Raw genomic sequence first — 22,233 nt, 5'->3', positions numbered from 1 at the left:
CCATGCTGCTGTGCTTCTATGACCACATTAGAAAACCTTGCTTCAGTGATTAACTTCAGGTTGTAACTGGGCAAAACATATCAATCTAACTAACCAAAAAAGGAGCCACAGACTTGAAAAGAGCCCAGAATTCCAGAATGAGTTTCTGAGGACAGATGTGGAAGATATTTCCAGGGGCTATGTTGTGCAACAGGCTACCCACACTGCAGGTTTGGATCATGCCCATCCTTACTGCCTATCAAAAGTACTGACTCTTCAAGCTTAGACTTGAAACACTTTGTGAGCTCAGCAGTACTTGTTCCTAGCAGGTCCAATTGACCAGTTCTACGTGGTTCCCCAGGCAACATTTAGGCATTTTAACTGTTAGTTACAGTGAGATTCAACTGAAACAATTGTACTATTTACAAATGTTAGTCTGAGTGAAGCTCTGAACTTAAATGTATTTCTGTTTCTGCTTGAGTTCTCGTTCTAACGCACATCTGTATACCACAGTTCCACTTTCACAAATTGCAGGAATTTCTGTATGAAAGCACTGAAATACATTCTTTCAACTCACATTTTTTTCATTTATTTCCATAATTTCATATGTTTCTTCTTTTTTTTTGTCGTTAGATAATTGGTTTCTTAAAATAGTTCCTTATTAGCTATATGAAAGGCTGCCCTAAATATGGTTGGCTTTACTTGAAATTAATCTGTTACTAACCAAGAACTTATGTTCTCTTCATACTGAAGTAATAGTAGAAATAAGTAGCAGCAAATTTAAAGAACAGTAAGTATGAAGCAAAATACTGTTACCACTGGGAGTTGAACTCTGGAGGAATTTGGATCTGGATCAAAACTTTATGGCCTAGACCCATTCCTAGAACGTTTTTCTTTCTGTATATTTTCTATTTTAGGCTCATGTTACTCTACAAAGCCAGTGTGAATGAATGGGAAATCATGAGAAGTTGTTAACAATAAATACAATGGATCAATATTGTCATCATAATATCATATAGATTATTTGTGTTGAAGGGATGTAGAAGTACAGATCTGCCTTTAGCACCATGTCCAAAATGGCTGCTTCTTACAGCAGTTAATACATTTATTGTTTCTAATAGCTTTTCCAACTGCATATACCAAGAAATCAGTGACAACCAATAGAGCATGATCTTCTCCTTTAACAGACATATCAATGCAATCAAATGTAAACCGTACCATGTTCATAGATACAGTAGAGAGTAATAGGAAATTCCTATGAATATTCATATATTGAGCTCAGAAAATGTGCACCTTGTTATTCATCACTTTAAAACATGTTTATAGAATACAAATGCATTGGTACTTGTTTTTTTTCCTAGTGTTGATGAAAATGAATAGTACTTGGGGACCAAGTCTGCCTATTAAAGTGATGTGATACATTACCATCCTTGCACAGAAATGAGCACAGATGGCGGGTCTATTACTTCTCTAGCAAGAAATTAGTCATTTTTTTTTTTTTTCCCAGGATTCAAGTCTAAGCAACACTTGCTCAAGTCAGGCTACCTCAGTGGGGATACTTAAAATGTTTTTTTTTCCATTGCTTGTACGTTAGGAGTAAAAGAAACAGAAAGTGATTAATGCTGTATTAAAACTTTATAATGAATGAAATCTCTCAAACCAAGAATCTGAGATTTTTATATTTTCCCTCCAACTAAAGGGAAACATATTTTGCATGTAAATAGAAGTCTACAGGGATGAAGTTTTGTATACCATGCTCTGATTCCCAATAGGCCATTTAGCTCTGATGAATCATCTAGTCCACACTAGAATTTTTGAAGATGTTAGTTTTATAGACATTTGTTAATTAAACACAATGGTATGTGGAATATAAACTAACAATTTATAAGTAGGGTTATAATTTTTGTATGCAAAAGATATCATTTCAAGTACCAAAAGATCAGATTAAAAAAAAAGAGTTTGACTTCCATAATCTTACTTCTATGATAAAAATCAATAAGACAATTATTCATAAGGCTTTGTTGATGCCTTATTATACACCTGAAGAAAGAAGAAGGGTTTTCAACCTGCCTTGTGACTTGTCAGAGCCTGTAATTACAAAAGACTCAAAGTTAAATGATAGTTTGTAATGTCAATTGATCAGAGCCAGATCAGTGAAAACCTTTCAGTGAAAGCAAATTTAATATGGTTTAGGATTTCAAATAACAGGAAAAAATGTGAACATATTCATCCATTAACTTCAATATGTTGAGTGTATTCACATTTGGGGGTTCTATACGGACACCACTATCACTTAGCAGTGCAACTTCACATGAAACGTGTTGTTAAACATTTATGCTGTGAACGGGAGAGAAAAATATGACAAAAAGCTCATGGGTCAAGATGCGGACAGGGACATCACTCAGCAAATACTGTCATAGGTAAAACAGTCTCAACTCTGGAAATTAATTTAATTTTTTACCAATCAAATCAGAGTAGCATAATGAGAAATCAAACCAAATCTCAAAAAACCTCAAAAACCTCAAAAAATCTCAAGTTAACTCCCAAATTCTCTACCTCCTCTCCCTGAACAGCTCAGGGGTACAAGGAATGGGGGTTGTGGTCAGCTCATCACATCCTGTCTCTGCTGCTCCTCCCTCCTCAGGGGAGGACTCCTCACACCTTTCTCCAGCCTGGAGTCCATCCCACGGGATACAGTCCTGCATGGACTTCTCCAGGGTGAGTCCTTCCCAGAGGCTGCAGTTCTACACAAACTGCTCCAGTGTGCGTCCCCCATGGGGTCACAGGTCCTGCCAGCAAACGTGCTCCAGTGTGGGCTTCCCATGTGGTCACAACCTCCTTTGAGCATACACCTGCTCTGGCGTGGGGTCTTCCATGGGGGGACAGGTGGCCCCACCATGGGCTGCACCATGGGCTGCAGGAGAATCTCTGCTCCAGCATCTGGAGCACCTCCTGCCTTCCTTTTTCACTGACCTGGATGTCTGCAGGGCTGTTTCTTCCACATTCTCTCACCCCTCTCTCCAGCTGCTGCCACGCAAACCAAATACATTTGGGGAAAATCTTTATAGGGCATGTTCCTGGGTGAAAATTGGCATCCAGAACCCGAATGATTGATTTCAAGACTGGGTACTTCATGAATATAAAGTTACTAAAAATTTTACAAAGCTTTTGAATTCTGGAGAGAGAGAAGTAGCAACTCCTTTAAAAGTCAAGCTGGGGAATGTGGTAAAAAATCTAATAAACCTGAGGATGAACCATAAACCTTTGAAATGAGTAGTGATTGTATCAATCCTGGACTTAAAGCTTTCTCTGTGGATGTAACTTTGTGTGTTACTTGGGATCTGCTGGGGTCTGTAATAGACAAAAACATCAGGAGGATGGGCTGAAATGTGCCAGCTGTCACTGAACTGGGTTTGAATTGTTTTCGAGGCAGCTCATGCATTTGTGAAGGTTTTAGGTGGAGAGGTGTTCTGTTCTGCTTAAGAACATTGTTGTGGAGGCTGAGGAGGCCCACAGGCAGTGGGAAGCAGGGAGAATCACAAATTCATTTCTTCCATCAGCCCTGGAAAGGATCACATTGGCTGTCGGTGAGAGAAAGCTCAGGAGTGAGAAAGAAGGTAGAAAGAAAGGTGCTCAACAGAGCAAGTAAGGACAGATAACATGGAGGTTGTTACTACCAGTACCTAGTGATCTACTAGTTGTTCAGTGCTAATAGACTTAAATTTGTGGTACTATGAAGCACTAGCGTGCTGCTTGTCATTGCTTTGATGCACGTCACCTGTGCTTCAGCTTCTTACCCTTCCCCACTGTCAACTGGAAAATGCAAACCCCACCTCTGAGCAGTCAGCAAGGATACAGTTTGGGTAACTAACGTGGGTAGGTTTCTTCTCAGGGAAGTGACTGGGTGTATTTCCTTTCTGAAAGGAAGGTGGTGACTATAATAAAGAAGAAAGTGCTTACCTAACTTTCAATTTCTTTACTAAGCTGTGAGGGCAGGCAGAAGAATGGGCATGGATATTCCCAGCCTAAAGCATACCCACTCATACGGTACACCTGCTCTCTGTGCAGATACTTTTCGTAACCAAAGTGGGCAAAGAGGTGAAGGTTAAGTGTTACAGGCCGTGTTACTGGGTAAGAACATCTGGACTTTGTACAGGAATTGCCTTAGTTATGAGAACTGAGAGAACATTTAAATGGATTTTGGACCACTTTCTGGGATAACTTTAAGCTTCCGACCCAAAATGGCAAAGAGCCATTGGGCTACACAAGGTTGTCAATGCTGAAGATGTGTAAATCTGAAAAAGGGTGTATTTTTTACATGAGAAACAAGAATCAATCTTTGCCTAGAAATAAATGTTAAAATTAGATAATAGAGCTCTCTACCTGGGGAGAAGATAGTATTTTGCCTTTGAGACCATATGAAAAGAATGACTATAACAATGATTAAATTAACAGTAACAATTACAATTAACAATAACAGGTAATGATAACAATAACAATTAGCAATATAACAATGACCGAATTAATTGCTAACACTTTTAAATGGTAAGTAAATCCAATTATTCCTTATGAATCACAGCTAAAGGGGAATCTAGAGGTTGACAGCTCTGCAGAGGATGGGGAACACACCTGAAACTCCTAATATGTAGTCCACTCACAAGACAGTATTACTTTTCCAGTGACTTTCCCTCACAAAAGCATGTTAGTCCTGTGGTAAATGCCAGCTGTGCCAGGGTGTGGATTTCATTGTGGAAATAGATGAAAATGAAATGATGGCCAGCCTTGAATGAGTCATCGTCAGATATTTCCCAAATGAGCTAAATTAATACAATTGTAGCCTAGGCAAGTCTCAGCTTCTGTATAGTTTATTTCTCCCAGCATGGTTAGAGAAATGAGTATTGTCAATTGAAGTAAAACCAGGAAAAAAGGTATTATTTTTCACATAGTTATGCAGTTCACAGGCAAATTATACATAGTTGGGTTTGCAGCATTTGAAATAAGGTGTTAATTGAAGAATTCTGAGTGACAGAAAGAGAGAAAATAGGTTTTGCATGCTGTGAAACAGCAAATGGGAGCACTGTACAGAAATGATAACCATAACCTTTAAGATTTTTTATAGTGTTATAGTATGAAGAGAAATTGCTGTGTTGCATTAAAACAGTGTGTTGAGTTAAACCACTTGTCCATCTGGTGAGTGCAGTATTGTTCAGTTGGAAAGGGAAAGGAAGAAATTCCATATGAATTATCTATTTTGATTTAGACAAATGACTGTGAAATAAGGATTTTTGAGGAAAAACTTTGAGATGATTTTTTTTTTCTTTTTAATTCTTAGAAGCTACTAGAAGGTTCATTTACCTTACTTAAATTACTGCATTAAGCATTCCCTCAAGTCTAGCAGGAAGGCTGCAGATTTTGTACACACCCCTATAAAAAGCTCTACCATCACTACAAGACAGCACAAAAACCTGTCCTCTATAAACCAAAATACCACTTTTTGAATAATATGAGCAATTTATATATTCAATGTATTCAACAGCACTATGAAGGTTTTTTTTAAACTCATTTCAACTACCATGTTCCAGTGAACTACATGAAGTACATTAAGCCTTGCTGTCCTGATTGTGCAGCATTAACATCTATTCCAAGTAATAGTATGGCTAGTGAATCAGTAAAGGGTTCCATAATGGCTTTTAAGTAATGAGCTTATTATTTTTAGTTTTTACGTTTAGCTGATAAAATGTGTCCTGAATATTGGATACAGCTGACTATTTTCTGGAATGAAGAATGAATAATTCTGGAATCTTTAACTTGTGATTATGCCTAGGTGATCATTGTGGTATCTTCATACATAATTGAATTCAAATTTGATATTATATCTGCTTCCGGTGAACTTGATTGCATGCAGAAGATATAGAGAGTACACTTACCCTAAACAGAACATGCAGAGCTGTACATTGAAGGTCTACAATTTTAGTATTTACTGTGTGAAACTAAATGTTTTAAAAGACTTGAGCAATGAAAGGCTGCTGGGTCTTGATATTTTAAAAGTAATGGAAAATTTTGTTAATCCTTAGAATTAGTTCACTTTTGAAGCCTTTTGCAGAACATGTAGTCCAAAAAGCATCCTCTTGTTATTCCTAAAGGAGCTACTAAATTTTGTCATGCATATAGAAGGCAAATTATGCTTTCTGGGACTTACGGAAAACTTTTTAATGTAATTTTTTTATGACAGGGTTAATTTATACCTATGAGCACAGCCAATGTCATTTTGGGGATTGTTTGTGGTTCTGTATATGCTTCCTTAAAAATAACCTCATCTCACTTAAGGTATTTAAGCAAAGATCAAAGACAATATATTGTTGTTATGTGGCAACTTTCCTTTAATGAACAGTGTTCATTGTTTAGCATACATGGAAGATTGTCTGCAGAGCTAAGAGGACCTGCAATGTTTTTCATAAAACATATTCTACAAAATTTGAATCTGCTGTGTTGTCTACACTCATATGCAGCTCTAACAGGGAGGAATTAGGTATTTCTTTACTCCATTCCTGAAAGGGTTCTTTCCTTTCTTTTTCTTATAGTGTAACAGCTGGCAAAATATTTTTGAGACAGAGATATATAGATGTATACTCTTCTAAAGTGTGCAGACAAAACCTAACATATGGAGGGTATTTGCATAATGTACAGTATTTGTGATGAGAAGGTAGATATCCATTTTTTCTTCCATAACTTGAGTATTAAATGTAACACAGAAAGTTGAATGAAGAATTTCACCTTAATAAGCCACAGAACTCTGCTATGTCCTTAATTTTTGTCTCTGTATCTTGATTTTTAATATACTAGAAACAATGTTCTACTTACTACAGCAGTTCTTTCTGAAACACATGTATATCTGGCTTCTACTGCTTTTACATATCTATTAAGTAAATTTTTGCCTACTCTGTGCTTATATCAGTTATGTAATGCTAAATAATTTATGCACAATTTGGCTGTTGTCTTGCAATGAATATTCTACCTACATGTGTATTCACAAAAACACTAGGAAACTTCAGGTGTAGTTCTGAACACACCATGTGTGTGGAATCTGGAGTTTGTTTTAAAATTGTGCAATTTCATGCATTTAGGCAATCACAGTATAGTTTGTATTTAGCAAAACCAAGGTGGAGGACAGTCTTTGCACACACAAAAAACATGTATAGACCTGAATGTTTCTTGCTTCAAAATGTACATAACTCTTTAGTTATTAAAGTCTGTAGTAAAATTAAAGCTATAATAAATAATACAGCTTTGTGGAATGCGGTAATTATATTATGCTGTATTTGTTTTCTGTGAAAAATATGTGCACAAAATTAATGCATCTTATTAAAGTAAAATGTTGGTGCCATGAGAGTTAAGGAGAACTAGAAGATGACTCTCTGAGAGTAGAATAACTTACTAAACCATTTTTGTGTGTGTGTTTGTGTATTAAACTAGCTATACTCATCGTGTGGTTGGCAGTGGAATCAAAGCTCAGTCTTCAAATCCAGAAGTAAGAGTGAAGGAAACAGATCCTGTAATAAGTCAAATTATTGACAAGCTGAAACATGTTATTCAGGTAAGCTGCTTTTACCTATAGATAATAGTACAGTACTAAAGACCACTCTAGTAGTGAAAGTATTAATTTACTGTGCATTAAAGGTTAATTCTTAATTCAAGTTACTGCTCAGTGCACATCAACAGCAAAACACTACTTGCTCTCTGTCTCACTTCAGTTATTAAAAATGATTTAGTTAAAAGGTTTTCACATGGTAGACAAGTGTAGGAAGTAAGACTCTGGCAGCTGGGCCATCTTTAACTCTGATTACCACAGCTCAGCATTGCAGTGAGTGTACAGAAGCACAAGCAATATAATTTAGGGATATTTACTGGGTGCATATGTTTAAAAAAAACATTAAAACATAATTTCCCTCTTTGCTAAATCTAGGTTCTTTCTCAAATAGTTTTGCTGCAAGGCTTTCTGTTTAGATGCCAGACAGAAAAAGTAGGAAGTTTTTACAAGAATGGCATGCTTGCTAAAGGAGTTGGTGTTCGTTACCTGATGTGCATATCTGTGAGTTACTAAATTTAAGGCTTACAAGGCAGTCAATTCCAATATGCTTCTGCACAATCGTAGCATATTAATATGTTTAAAGGATTACAGATATGTTTTGTTATATGCTGTATCTATATACACAGATGGTCAGAACTACAGGACAAAAACCTGATTCTATTGAAACCAAGTTATTTTGCTGACAACTCTGTATTTCATTTTAATAATATAAGTTTCCACTCTGATTTCAAAATTCAATGATAAATCTTCTACTGGCATTTCATATCAGTGACCCATCTAACCCAGTATCGTCTCATCTGCACTGATGAAAGGAGAGGCTGCTTAGAGAGGGCATGCAAGCTTGGCACCTTTATGGTCTCCACTCCCCTTTTCTACCTTGTTCTTCAAGTATGAGAATTAGAGATATTAGACAACTCTTCCTTGCCTAGTGCATTCAGTTCCATCTAAGGACTTGCTTTAATTTTGTTTTTCTATCTTCTTGGCAGCTTTTAAATATAGTTTCCCAAATCGTTTCTGAAGTTGAAGGAAGCAAGACATTCTAACTTGACTGATAGCTTCATTATAAACTCTCTTGGTTCATATTTCTCTAATTGTGAAAAATAATTGTTCTCTGACACTGAAGAAAAGAGTGGTGAAGTAGAAAAAACAAACACCACTCCCCCACCCCCCCAAAAAACCAAAAAAACAACAGGTTTTTTTTTATTATTATTATTATTTTTTCTGTCAGTAGGGTTGTTTTCTGGGAGAAGTGGCATCCAGATTGAAGCTCAAAGGCAGTCATTATTCCTTCCTCCTTAAAAGAAATGTCTTTTATAGCCCTCCAGCTTCAACATGCTTTTATCTCTCTTTATTAAAATGGTGACTACAATGGTGAGAAAATGAATACCGTTTTCCCTCCAAAGAGATGCTATGACTTAATTAAGAACTACAAACTATTGTGCAAAGAAAAACACTGCAAATCTTACTGGGCGAGTCTCAATGTCCTTCATCCATCAGGAATGCCCTCTATCTTTGATGTTAAATCTGAACTGCACAGTTTATTGTGTTGTTTTCCTCTAGAGACTAGGTGTTGTGTTGTTTCTTCCTTGAGAATCGAAAAGACTGGAATACAACAAATTCATTATAAGGTATTTCATTTTGAGAGCTTATTTGCCCTAGTCCCAAAAGACTAGAGTCGGTCTTGGGGAGAGGGACATATAATTTACATACTGCAATTCTTCCTAACCTCCAAATATGTTCTCTTTCTATGGGATAGTTTCTTTTCTCTCAGCTCTGAGTACGGAAATAGGGTCAGGGGATAAAAAGAGCATCAAATTCCTTAGAGATCTGACATATAACTGCTTTTCCTCAGATAAAAGGGCTGAAGAAACTGCAGAAAAAGCTTTTTTCTTTACCATTTACTGCTTGGGAAAGAAGGATGGGGAGCATAAATTAGATATTCAAATACAAAAGATCACCTTTTTGTCCTTTATGATATGAAAAGGATGTATCACATATTAAGTTTATGATGGACAGATTAAATAAGGGGAGCTTAATGGGTTGTGGTCTTGCCTCAGAGATAGACAGAGACATACTTAAGTCTAGTACTCTATCGAAGCTGTATTACTGCTCTGTAAAAGTTTAAATAGCTAATTTAGTAGAAAAAATCATATTAGTCCTGCTTTTCAGAACTAATAATTCCTGAAAGCTGTAAATGTTTGTATTCTTTAATTTAGCTTTAAGATGACACAAATTGGCAAGGTGATATATAACTTACTATTTATGGAAGCAACTATGTATATTTTTATATAAATTTCATGTTGCTGTAACCTTGTTTGCTAAACAAGCACTTTTCTGTGATTTAGTTGTGTTTTGTAAGTAGCAATTCGCTCGCTGTGTTAGGAGAAAGGAAATGAGTGGTAATTCAGGTTTATATGACTTTTCACATCAGCTTTTAAACAGTTCAAGATGCAGGATGTCAAACTAGCTTTTCTTTCTGTCTCATGATGCTATGACAGGGTATGGTCCTTCCTTCTCAACCTCAGTCAGAGCTCTGTGTATCAGTGGTAGATTTTTGCTTGTACAGCCTGTCATGGTTCCAAGGCCTTCAGGACTGAACAGTCTTCACCATCTTGTAAATATCAATACAAAAAAAAGAATCAGAAGCTTTGGTTCTGGTACTTTTCACAGGGAAAATGGTGAAATGCACTGATAAGTAATTTAGTCAGTAAACCTGTGGCATTTGTTTGCAGCAGGGGTGAAATTCAGTTCTTTAATCAGATACCTGCATTTAGGTGTTTAAGCTTCCCTTACATGTAGATCTAGTCCATGGACCTTAGAGAGTAGTTCATTTGGCCATATGTAAACATATGCTTCAGGATAAGAAGAATGGTAATTCTTTAGTTCTGCACAATATAAAAGGAGCTTGGGTATGTTGCCTACATTGTTGGCATCTACACTGTAGATGCTTGTGTTTAGGTGTCTGGTCTGCAGGACTTCACTCTTGTGTCATGTTTCTGAGCCCTTTCGAAGAGGCTGTTAGTTTGAACACACAAACTAGTAATGTATTATTTTTTAAAGAGAAATATTTAGCATATACAAACATTTACATATACGTACATGTACATATGAGGAGCTCTTAAAAAATCTCATTTTATGACTATACATTATTTTCTAAGGGTTAAAAAAAAAAATGATTGAACTATAGAAGGACTAATTTGAAGAGGATGACCAGTTTTGCATTTGGTATACATAATTTTAGTTAGATTTAAAAATATGTCTTGATTACATTTTGTCCTTCCAGACCAGAAAAAAAGTAATTCTCTCTAGTAAATCCAGAGTAGGAAAACTCTGTTAGAAAGCTTAATGGTTTTCTGAAATGTTCTTTCCTCTTTTTTATCAAAGCAGATGATCCCTTTTCTCACCAATTACACTAAATTTCCCTTCTTATTTTCAAGAATCACAGCATGAGAGCAAGAAGAAGTGAATATTCTGAGATGTACAGGGAGAGCCCATTTAAGGGATGGTCCAGTGGGCTCTCAGAAAATCAGACTGTACATATTTATTGTACAAATTACTAAATATTATGAAATAGCAAGAGAATAACAAACATCTTGAAAATCCTTTCCTCCTCATATTTAATGTGTGCATAAGAAAATAGATCAAAGACTATTTTGCCCTGCATGCAGAAAAGAACAGATGTCTCCTAGTATCTCCTCTTCTCTTGCAAGGTAGATATACAAGTGCATAAAAATCCCAGGCAAAAAGTTTGCTTTAAAATACATAAACATACAATACCTAAACATACTTTGTTTTCTGAGATCTATTCTATTAAAACTTTAAACCATTGAAATCACATGTTGCATAAGTGATAGTATCACTTCCCAGCAGGATGTAGTTTCTGGGCACTTCTTCTGTGTGAGAGACTCAGAGTGATCTTCCTTCTTTTTCTGTAAATAGTGGAGTTACCAAAAATCAATAGAACCTTTTGATGCCATTGGACCTTGACTGCTATAAACTCCACTCTGGACTCCACAGGTTTGTATTCACAGCAACAAAGTGCAATTAGAGGAACTAACATGAGCTCTGCTGAACCAGTCAGTGCTTGACAAAGTCACCTTATTTTATAAAAATCCTTATTTGTACAGACTGGTGTTTTGGAGAGTTTTAAATGATGGGCTCTTCTTCATTCATTTATCTTCACAGTAGGCAAACAGTGCATAATCTCTTATGTACTGCAATCTGCAGCTATCACTCTAATAGGCAATCATGACAAGCAAAGTCAGTTGCATATGGCAGCAATAATAATGGTAATCATTTTTTCTTTCTTCCTCTATAATTTAAAAACATGATTCATTTGCCTTTTCTGCAAGTGCAAATACTGAGGTTATGGAGTAAATATGATATTTTGGCACTGTGATTACAGGTGATTTGGTCTTGGTCATTTCAATGTATTTCTTCTTTCAGAAAATCTCAAAAACATACTGCTTTTGAAAATAATAGACATTACTTGGAGCTTGTATTGACAGGTGAAATAAAAAGTTCCTAATTTTATGAAATCTTACCATTGTAGAAAATACCCACTTGTCTGTCTGTCTGAATTAAGCAGACCAAATCTCCCTTTGGAGGTCTCCAGAGGCACTTGCCACTGTGGACTGCACTGGAAATTTAAATGCTTCTATTAGGATAAATTATTTCCTGTTTCTGTGTGCAGAAAAAGATGTACTTGAATTTATTTGGAAGGGATGCTATCTTATACTGCTATACCACTGGACTGCTAGCTGATATACAAAGAGTAATATATGCTTTCTCCACAAAGGGCTGAAAACTGTCACTAATGGAAGTGGCACCCATATCCTTTAAATGAATAGAGGTCACTACTTCATAAAACATTAAATGTAGGTGACAATCTATTTTTTCCTTTACTGCTGGTCATTAATACAACATGGTATGCACTGTGTTTCACCAGGTCATCATTTACCCACTTACCTATCTCAAAAAGGTTACAGAAATAGTGAGGTGAGATTTTGACACTGATTTGTCATAGTAACAACTAAACTTTCCAGCTGTGTTTTTTTTTAAAGCTTTTATCAAGGTACCACAGCATGGGCAAAATAATATGTGTTTTCATAAGAGCTGTTGAAGTGCATATTGGAAATGGTGATGGAATACATTATCTCAGTCCTCATCCACACACACAAAGAACCATGTTTTTAAATTATTCATATGCAAGATGTGACACTTCCAATTGTGCTTCCTTTTGATCACTGATATCAAGTTTGTGCCTTCTTTAGTGTTATGCTAATCATCTAATAGTTAAAATCCCTCTGCCTCTTAGGATAGTTCAAACTGCTGTATAAATTTAATGAATTATACATTCTGATGACTCTGATGACTGAAATGCAATTCTTTCTCATGGAATGAACGAATACTCAAGAGTACAGCATTTAACAATCTCTGATACTGAGGGCCTGAGTTTGATACACTCTTCGGTAACATACTCTTGGAGACTTATTTTCTATTTTTTTTTTCCTTTTTTCTTCCTTTTATTTATTTATTTATTTTTTTTAAATTTTGTTCATACTTTGTATCCTATACTTTGCACTGTTCAATAACAGGTAGCCTGTAGAGGTAATTGGGAAGTAAAATTTCAGTCCAACAGCCATTCAACATTCACTGGTGTTAGAATTGCTTTCAGCTGTGTTTGCTCCTAAACTTTTTACTTATTATTTTTGTTGCAATAGGAAAGACTGCCTCACAAGTTTTGTTTTATTTTGTGGTTTTTTTTTGCTTTTCATATTACAAATACTTAAAAGTTAGTTTTGTTTTATATTTTGTTTTTACTACCTTTTTCACTTTTTAGTTTCTTCCATAGTTAGAACAGTCCTGTAGGTACAGAATAGCTCAGTATCTTGATTATGTTATTTTTTTCCCCAGTGATTTGTTGGCTCTCCCTTTTGCATTTGCTATGTTGCCTCTTTCTTTTGTTTTATTTCTGGAATAAATACAATATTATTGTCTTTTTCAAATCAACTCTGTCTTTGGCAAGGCATGATAGCAAAGTATTACAGTGACGTGTCGTATTAGGATATTTCTACTTGACAGAGAAGCCTTTTTCATATTTGTTGTGTGAGCTGTTCATGTCTTTTGGCACATCTACGGAGAGCTGTTTTGTCCCACTATATTGTCCCACTGTATTGTCCCTCTGACTGGCAGCTGGTGCCAAAGGTACATTAAATACCTGTGTATTACCATTGCATGTAAGATTGGAATAATTTCTGTAAAGTTATTGAAGAGCTAGGAATGAGATGAGAAATTAGTTTCTGACTTTCACCCTTGTCTTTTTAAAATACACTTCAACTTCCAGCCTCAAATATACACATTAGAGTGCAGAATCGCTGATGCTTTTGTATCTCTTGAGGGTGAAAAGGTTTTCTTCACAATTGTATGATGATAATGAAGGTACATGCCCTTTCTGTTGCTCACAAAGTTGGTCTTTCTGTATTTGTAAGTCAAAACACTAAGAGTTATGTGAACCTTCTGAGATGATTGTATGTCCTGGGAAATTATGTAGAGACTCAAACCTGTGTATGGTTTACAGGTGGAAGGCAGAGATGGAAAAAGTGATTAGGAGGGTGTGAAGTTGAGTCCAGACAGCTACCACTGTTGGGATGCCGAAGGAGTCAATAGAAAATAAGTGGTCACCAGCAACATAGTCATTTTTACAAGGAATTCAAATAATAAGCCAATAATATTTTTCCTGATTTGTTTTGTTTCTCACTAACTAGCCTACCAAAGTTATTAACGACTAATCAGGGCCCCATTCATTTAGCACAAATGATCCTCTTTTTTTTTTTTGTAGTATCTATTAAAATAGGATTTGTGCTTAAATGAAAATCTTTTGGTTTCTCTTAATGGGAATAACAAAAAGAAAAGAATGTACATTGTAAAACTGTAAAACTCTTAATGATGAGCTAATGAAAAAAAAAACCTGAAACTCTAACATTTGTATTTTTGCTATTTTTTCCCTCTCCCATTGCTTGTAAAGCACTGCACAGTACACAGTGAGAAAACACTCAACGTTGATGCAACAAAGAGATACCATCAATTCTTATCCATTTAGTGCAGACAACAGTGGCACAGAAAACACAACAGCCTTTTCCAGCTACTTAGGTGGATAGAGACATTAACTGAAGTATTCATTACGGTGCAGATGCTCTCTACAAATGCTTATTTTGCACCTAAGTTGCTTGCTGCTATAGCTGGTAAAAACTGCTTGTCTTGGGGTTTCTTAGCAAAACAGGAACATTGTTTTATCATCTCATTTTCAAGTACAATATTAAGTGAAGGAGAGTTTTGAGATTTTGAAAGAGTTATAGCTATAACAATATGATCTGGGGCACAGATTTTGCTTACTGTAGAAGATCTGATCTGCTTTACTATTTTAAAAACTGTGGAAAGGAAATTATTTTTTCTATTTATAATTCCTTGTTTATGCTCCTTGACTCTCTTAAAAATTGATTTTTATTTTATTTTTTAATGCTTCTTTCAAACTTCCAAAACTTTGGCTATAAATCTCCAAGAAAACAAGTAGTTTTGTCCCCCTAGCCCATGGAAATAGGGGCAATTCTGAAAGTGAAAAAGAGCTTCTGAGGCCCTTAATTCCCAATCCCACCTTAGAAAAGGAAGGGAATGTATATATTGATATATAACAGGAAAAACTAGAGAGTTCAAGAGGGCTTCAGGGCCCCAATGCAGTAGACAGGATGATATTAACTCAACCTCTCATTAACTTTAGTCTGCGAAGGCTGGACATGTTTGCTTTCTTCTATAATATTATCAGAGAATAGAAAATCCCTCTTTCTGTATTGAGGTACTACTCAGTTGTATAGATGGGTGTGACATTTTGCATATTGTATGACATTGGAGGCATTGCCAGATTTGTAATTAGCTACCCAGTTTGGGAGAATCTCCCATCGAAAATGGCTTGGGATTTTTTGGAGGCATGTGCGATTTTTTCGTTGTTATGAAAAAAAGGCAAAAATCTTCTTAAATTTATTCTCTATTTCAATTGTATTAAAGGGAGAAGCTGTCAATGCCTGACTTCACGTTTTAATTGGATAACTTATTTAACCTCTGTGCTGTCTTGTGAGGAGGGAGAAGAAAACTGGTATATGAAATGCACCTAATTTTGAGTGAACACCAGTTTAACTGATGGCTTGTCTCTGAATGCTTTAACTGTAGGATTGTTTTAGGGAATCATATGGCATATTTTAGTGTTGGCCTTCCCATTTGGAGAATCAATTGTGCAATGTCAACAATGCCACTTAACGTATAATGAACTAGAAGTGATTTTAGGAATTTAGCTTGCAAGAGTCCTGCTTAATGGGATCTGGATTTGTGTACAGAGTCTTTCTTCTTATGATTGAAAAAACACATCCTATTTTTCTCATGTGGAACGATAATTGGACTTTGTAGAGATTCATACAAGTCTCAGCTTCTTGCACTACAAACATTATTCATTCTGTCTTTTACATTCACAGGTCAGGTTGACAATGAACCAAAATGCAGGTGATGTGTCTATAATAGACAATAAAACAAGAAGGACTTACCCTACTAACCCTTTTTTTAAATTACATAAGGATTCACTGGTATTTATCGCATTAGAGATGACAAGAATATCACTAATCTGGTTAGACTTTAATACAGTACGGTGAATCTTACTTAAACTAGTAAGTTTTGGGACTCATCTAGCTCATTTAGCTACAGTCTGCAAACTACAGTGGAATACATACATGCCCAGTATTGTTATAGGTGAATATCTGTTTGAGTATCAGATTGTAGTCATACTGACCTGTGCTGTTCTTGTGCAGGATTAGAACTACTGTTTAGTTACTTTCTTTACAAAATGTATTTTGCAGCAAGCTGCAGTTTGCTATAAAGCATTTTTATCATAAATGTCTTCTGAAATATTATGCTAGTTGGTTTTGCAAATCTTTTATATGCAGCTTTGAATAAACTTGTTTACTATTAGAAAGGTTCGCTTAATCATATGAAGAGAGTTTAAGACTTCAAGCAGTCTATATTTGAACTGTTTACCCAGATTTGCACTGTGAATTACTTTAACAGAAGTGATTCTGGAGGAAGATGCATTAATTGAAGCATTTTATTTGCATCCAAGCATATACAATCTATGTTGGGTTGACCCTGGCTGGATGCAAGATGTCCACCAAGCTGCTCCGTCACTCCCCCTCCTCAACAGGACAGAGGGAGAAAATGAGATGGAAAAACTCATCACCTGAGATAAAAAAGGGAGGTCTCTTACCAATTACTGTCACAGGCAAAACTGACTCAAATTGGGGAAAAATAATTTAATTTGTTGTCAATTAAAAGTAGAGTACTATGGTGAGAAACAAAGAAAAAACTAGAAATTCCTTCCCCTCAAATCCCCAACCCCAACTCTTCTTCCCAGGTTCAACTTCCCTCATTTGTTCCTGACTTTTCTGCCATCTCACCCTGAGCGGTGGCGGGTGGACAAGGAATGGAGGTTGTGGTCGGTTCATAACTTCATCTTTGCCACTCCTTCCTCCTCACACTTTTTCCCTGCTCCAGCATGGTTTCTTCCATGGGCTATACTCTTTTAGAAATAGACTGCTTCTCTGCAGGTTTCTCAGTGTTTTCTACCCTTTCTTAAGTTTTCCCTGAGATGCCACCACACTGGCTGAGGGACCCAGCTGTGGGTTGGTTGGAGCTGTGTGGAACAGTCTGTGTCTGGCATGGGGCAGTCCTGGCTTCTCTTCACAGAGGCCACCCTGCAGGCCCACTGCCATACAACATTTTAACACCTACTTCTGAAATCAATATGGTTATTAGGAAAAGGTTCTTCACTGAGAGGGTGGTCAGTCACTGGAACAAGCTCCCCAGGGAGCCATGGCACTGGCATGTGGCTCCCTGGCACTGCCGTGGCACTGAGCCAGTCAGAGTTCAAGGAGGGTCTGGACGAAGCTCTTAGTCCTATGGTTTACTTTTAGGTAGTCCTGTGAGGAGCAGGGAGTTGGATTTAATGATCTTTATGAGTCCCTTCCAACTCGAGATATTCTATGATTCTATCACATTAATGAAAGACAGAGGAATATTCCCAAACAAACACACTTCGAACAATGTACTTGGTAAAAACGGAAAAGAAGACTTCAATATCAAATGAGACTTTAAAAGATTTAAGTAAAGCAGGAAATCAGCTCTCTAGTCAGAAGTCAAAATCAAATTAGTGGTTATAATTTAGGAAATCTGATACCTATCACAATCCCATCCCATAGTTAGTAGCTTCATTGACAACCTCTTCTGAGTAGAGGCTCAGTAATTATATATCACATCGGAATGAAAAGTATCAACAAGTATTTGAGAAGGAGCTTACTGTTCCTATTAGTACTAATAATGACAGCTATACTGTGTTAATGTCATAAAAATATTAATTATATACTTTGTATGCAAGCAAACTCATTAAAAGTAAAAAATAAAAAAAAAGGAGTGGAGTAGTAACCATTAAGATCTAAGTGACAATTAGATGATCTCAGGGTACTGGTCTCACTAATACTGTGGAAATTACTGAGCAAGCAGCTCCTCTAAGGTGATATATTGAGGGAATAAGCAAGATAACTGTACTGTGAATACATTTGTATGTTCATGGTGACTGATGGGTGCATTCCCCATGTTAGTATCCCGGGTGTGGATTCTGTGCAGCAGCAGAGATCAGTTCAAAGGTAATCTCTCATTTCTGTAGGTGTTGATAAAATGGAAATGCATTGTCTCTTGTCAGTCCAAGTGTCACAGCTGAGGAAAACACTACAGCATGAACTCATACTTTATTAACACCAGGTAATATACATAGGAACAGTCATCATAAATGCTATGGCCATGAATACAGGTTGTCATCAACTATAAAGTAAAAAGAATTAGGAAACAGGCTTTATCATCACTGATCTTAAGACTATTTCTTAGAATATGTGCAACTCTTACTATACAAAGCTATGATGTTTGAAACAAAACAGGTACCACAGTAGCAGAAAACACTGCAAGCAGGAAAAGCAACAGTATTTCAGTGGTGTGCAGTTAACTACCAAGAGAAAAATGTTTATGTCCACTTTCTGGCTTGGAAAGTGTTGTATATTTTTTGAACATTTAAAATGTTTCCTATTTGAGACTTACTATTTCCTTTTAATCTCAGTCCTGGAAAATCCCCTGAGTCAGTGGCATGTAGACAGCAACACAGAGCAAGTCATTTGCTGCAGGCATCATCATAATTTGTTCTCCTTGTCGGTCTGTACAATAAGCAATGCATTCTGTAGGCATAAGGAATATCGGTCTGGAAAAATCTGTTGCTCTGAAACCTTAAAAACAGGAATCCCATGTTAACTGTGAGGGCTACTTGTTGCCTAAAGAACTCATCTGCCTAGTCTTTTCTTCTCTGTAAGTGCAGGAAATTGTAGAGAAAGGCAGTGTAGTAGGGTGCATTAAACTGCTTTTCACTCCTGCAGTGTGCATATAAAATCTATATGGATAATAAAATGCATGTTTGAAACTGTACCATATATTTTCAGGGCAAAAATTTTGCTCAGCAAACCCCTGGTGTTGTCCTGAGGAAGTCAGCCAGCAAATGGTTGAAGAATCAGAACCAAAGCAGAAATATATTATTTGCCCGAAGCCTCAGGAAAACTGTTCAGCACTGTGGATTAAAAAAAAGTCTCAGAAGCAAGCTGTGCTATGCAATTTTTAATTTAGTTTTTCTTTCAAAATATAATATAAGCAAATACAAGTTTGTCTTGGCAGAGTATGGTTATATGTTAGGTTTGTGGTTAGGTTTGTTAGATTCTCTCCAGAAAGAGAAATATTATACTGCTTTGTATTTAACAGACTGATGCATTTAAAAAGAATGGGAACAAAACAACAACAAAAAAAGCCTGATAAATATGCTCATTCTAAATTCCTTCTAAAATAAGCACATAATTAAAAAAATGCATTCATAGAAGAAAACTTGTTGAGATTCATTACATATATAACAAATCATAGCTTTGATAGTAATATAATTGAATGGAATGTATATATGTCATGTCTTTACAAGGCAGGTTAGTTACTACTTTTGAAAATATTTTTGAAATTTTGTCTTTAAGATATATAACCAAACCAATCTTGTTATCCTTTCTTAGATAGATGGTGCAGTCTCATTTAAATTTACTTTAATGCATTCATTTATTTAAATGACTTTCTAAGACCTTACATCCTAAAAATAGTATTATCTTATTTGTTGGCTTGAAACGAGCATACTTGCCAGTTCCTCAATGCTCATAAATTTTCCCGTCTTTTGCCCTTCTTAACCCTTGTCTGTTTCTCATAGGCCTTAACTTTAAAAGCAGACAGATGAAAGTTTTGGGGAAGATCTATACATTCTGCTGTCAAGGACACCCCCTAAGTTTTTGCAAAGTTCATTATCTCCATTCCTGTAGGTCATGCTTTGTAGAGAAAATGGAGATATCTTTTTCTCCTTCTTACCCTGGAGCTGGTAATAATTATAGGAAGTGCTGTTTGGGTAGCAGGACATTGATGAGGCACCTTTGCTTCCTCTTTTCCCTGACCTTTTTTTGTCTTGGGGACTAGTTCAGCTAGATCTATAGACTACATCACTGCACTGACACAAACAGATGTAGGAGAATTAAAAAAAAAAGGCAAAAACCAAACAACAAACAATGAACTGTATCTGCAGAGAACTCCAAAACAATCCAGTCATCTGTCATTTCTTAAACACAGTATATAGACCCCAGTTTTTTGTGTGTAATAATGTTTTGATTAGAAGCTTCTCTTCTTGTAACTTGCTTGTTACTTCAATTGAGCAAAATCATTAAAAGTAATCACTATCCATATCCAGTGTCACTTAGCATTTGATCACCATATAAATTTGCTTGTAGGTACACTGTTCCATAATCCAGGCTGTGAAAATCACAAAATAAATTTTGTGGAGACTTAAAGTTTTAACTGTGTAAGTGTGCTGTAAGTTAATTTTAAATAAAAGTATTTATTTTATACCTGTTGATGGGATGTATATCTGCAGTGAAGAGAGAAGTGCCCTACCCTTCTTCCATATTCCTTAAAGTACTATTTTCCCAGGAACTTATCAGCTGCTTCTCTTTGTTTCCTGTCCCTCCTCAGTTCCTCTTTCCATCTTCTTAAAGAATCCTGTGGTTTTCCTCTCATTCCATAAAATATTTCTCTGTTTTACCCAGCATTTCTTTTAATGATTTTCTGCCCTTCTATGTTTCTTGTTGGCATGCACGTCAGTGACAGCCCAGCTCGAACACAGAAATGATGCTTCTCAGTCAGTCATGACTACAACAGAAATAACTAGTTTTAAATATCTGAATTAAGGTCTTGCTGTTAGCTAATAACTATCCATACAGGAAAGTAGGAGAGAAAGTGTATTATAGACTCTGTGAAAACTTTTGCCTTGATTGTGATGGGAGATGGCATTTTAAAGAGCAAATAATGAATAACTATGATATAACCACAGTGATAAGATTGAAAGAGGATACAAAGTTCAAATTCTGTTGCCTTAAACTGTAATTTCCTTCTTACTTTAGCTGCTTTGCCCTGACTCTGCCTTGCAACAGAACTGTTTACTTACATCTATGCTATTTTTTTTTTTCTGTTTGAGCCTTAATTTCAAAGCACAAACACAAAATTGCATGACAACTTTACTTTTTAGGGAGGATATGCAAACTTATATATCAAAACTGCACCCCAGTAAGGCTACTGTTCATAACACTAGCCATCATTACTTTCTTCGTTTCTTCATCCCCTGATTTAATGCCCTTGTAATGTTCAGAGGTGTAAAAATCTGCTTTCCAAGGGAGTCTCATTCTGGTTTTGAACAGTTAAATATTGCCATAACCCTGGAGCAACCCTAGTGTCATGGAAGTTCTTCATTAAATGCATTATTTATTATAATAATTTGATCCATTCCGTCTGTTCTTCTCCACTTTTGACTTCTGCTATCCTCCATCTTAACCTTTACTAGAAGTCGTTCTCTAAACCTCTGCACCTCTTTGCCACAGTGCAACACTTCATATCTAGTACATACGTTATCGAAGCTGTCAGCATTTTCCCCATTCTTCTGTTTAAGAACTCCTTTACAACCTTTTGAAGCCTTGTTTGAAGTGCCAGCCATCTGGTACCCTTACAGCTCAGCTGCAGTTAGTCCCTTCTGTAACAGCTCCCGTCATTTCTGAAGTGTCTCCTGTTCTTGATTAATCTGAATGTTTTCGGACTTACAGTCTTTCTTCAGTTGTAGATTAAAGCTTTGCTTCTGTACTTATATTTTTGGCCCTGTGTATGATACTGAACATATGTCAGTATAAATGCTACTGTAGAGGGCTTGGTCTTCAGTTTTCTTCCAAACAGCTTTTTTTTTTTTTTTTTTTAAATCTATGTGTATCAGTAATACTTGTTTCTCTCCATCAATTTTTAGATATCTTATCTAGACGACTCACAGGGTTCTCCACAGCCAGGTAATTTAGTGTGATTTCTTCTCTGACATCACACATTGAACTATTTGCCCATGATTTCAGCCTACCTCTAGTTCCTGTAGGAATCCCCTTCTTCCAGGGGGGGCATGGCTGCAAGAATATGCAGAGGATCTA

General features: G+C 36.2%; 1 protein-coding gene across 1 annotated transcript in view; it reads left to right on the top strand.

Moving 5' to 3' along the window:
- GPC5 (glypican 5) overlaps positions 1-22,233 on the top strand; it is a gene marked incomplete at both ends in the record, with an annotated part of 669,870 nt that overhangs the window by 224,205 nt on the left and 423,432 nt on the right. The window contains one exon of the mRNA XM_082070921.1: positions 7,453-7,573. Coding sequence (XP_081927047.1) covers positions 7,453-7,573 — 121 coding nt within the window. The remainder of the gene's footprint in view (positions 1-7,452; positions 7,574-22,233) is intronic.

The sequence above is a fragment of the Streptopelia decaocto genome, assembly GCF_964273445.1.
Source record: "Streptopelia decaocto genome assembly, chromosome: 1".
Lineage (NCBI taxonomy): Eukaryota > Metazoa > Chordata > Aves > Columbiformes > Columbidae > Streptopelia > Streptopelia decaocto.
This window is presented reverse-complemented; position numbering and strand designations above follow the sequence as displayed.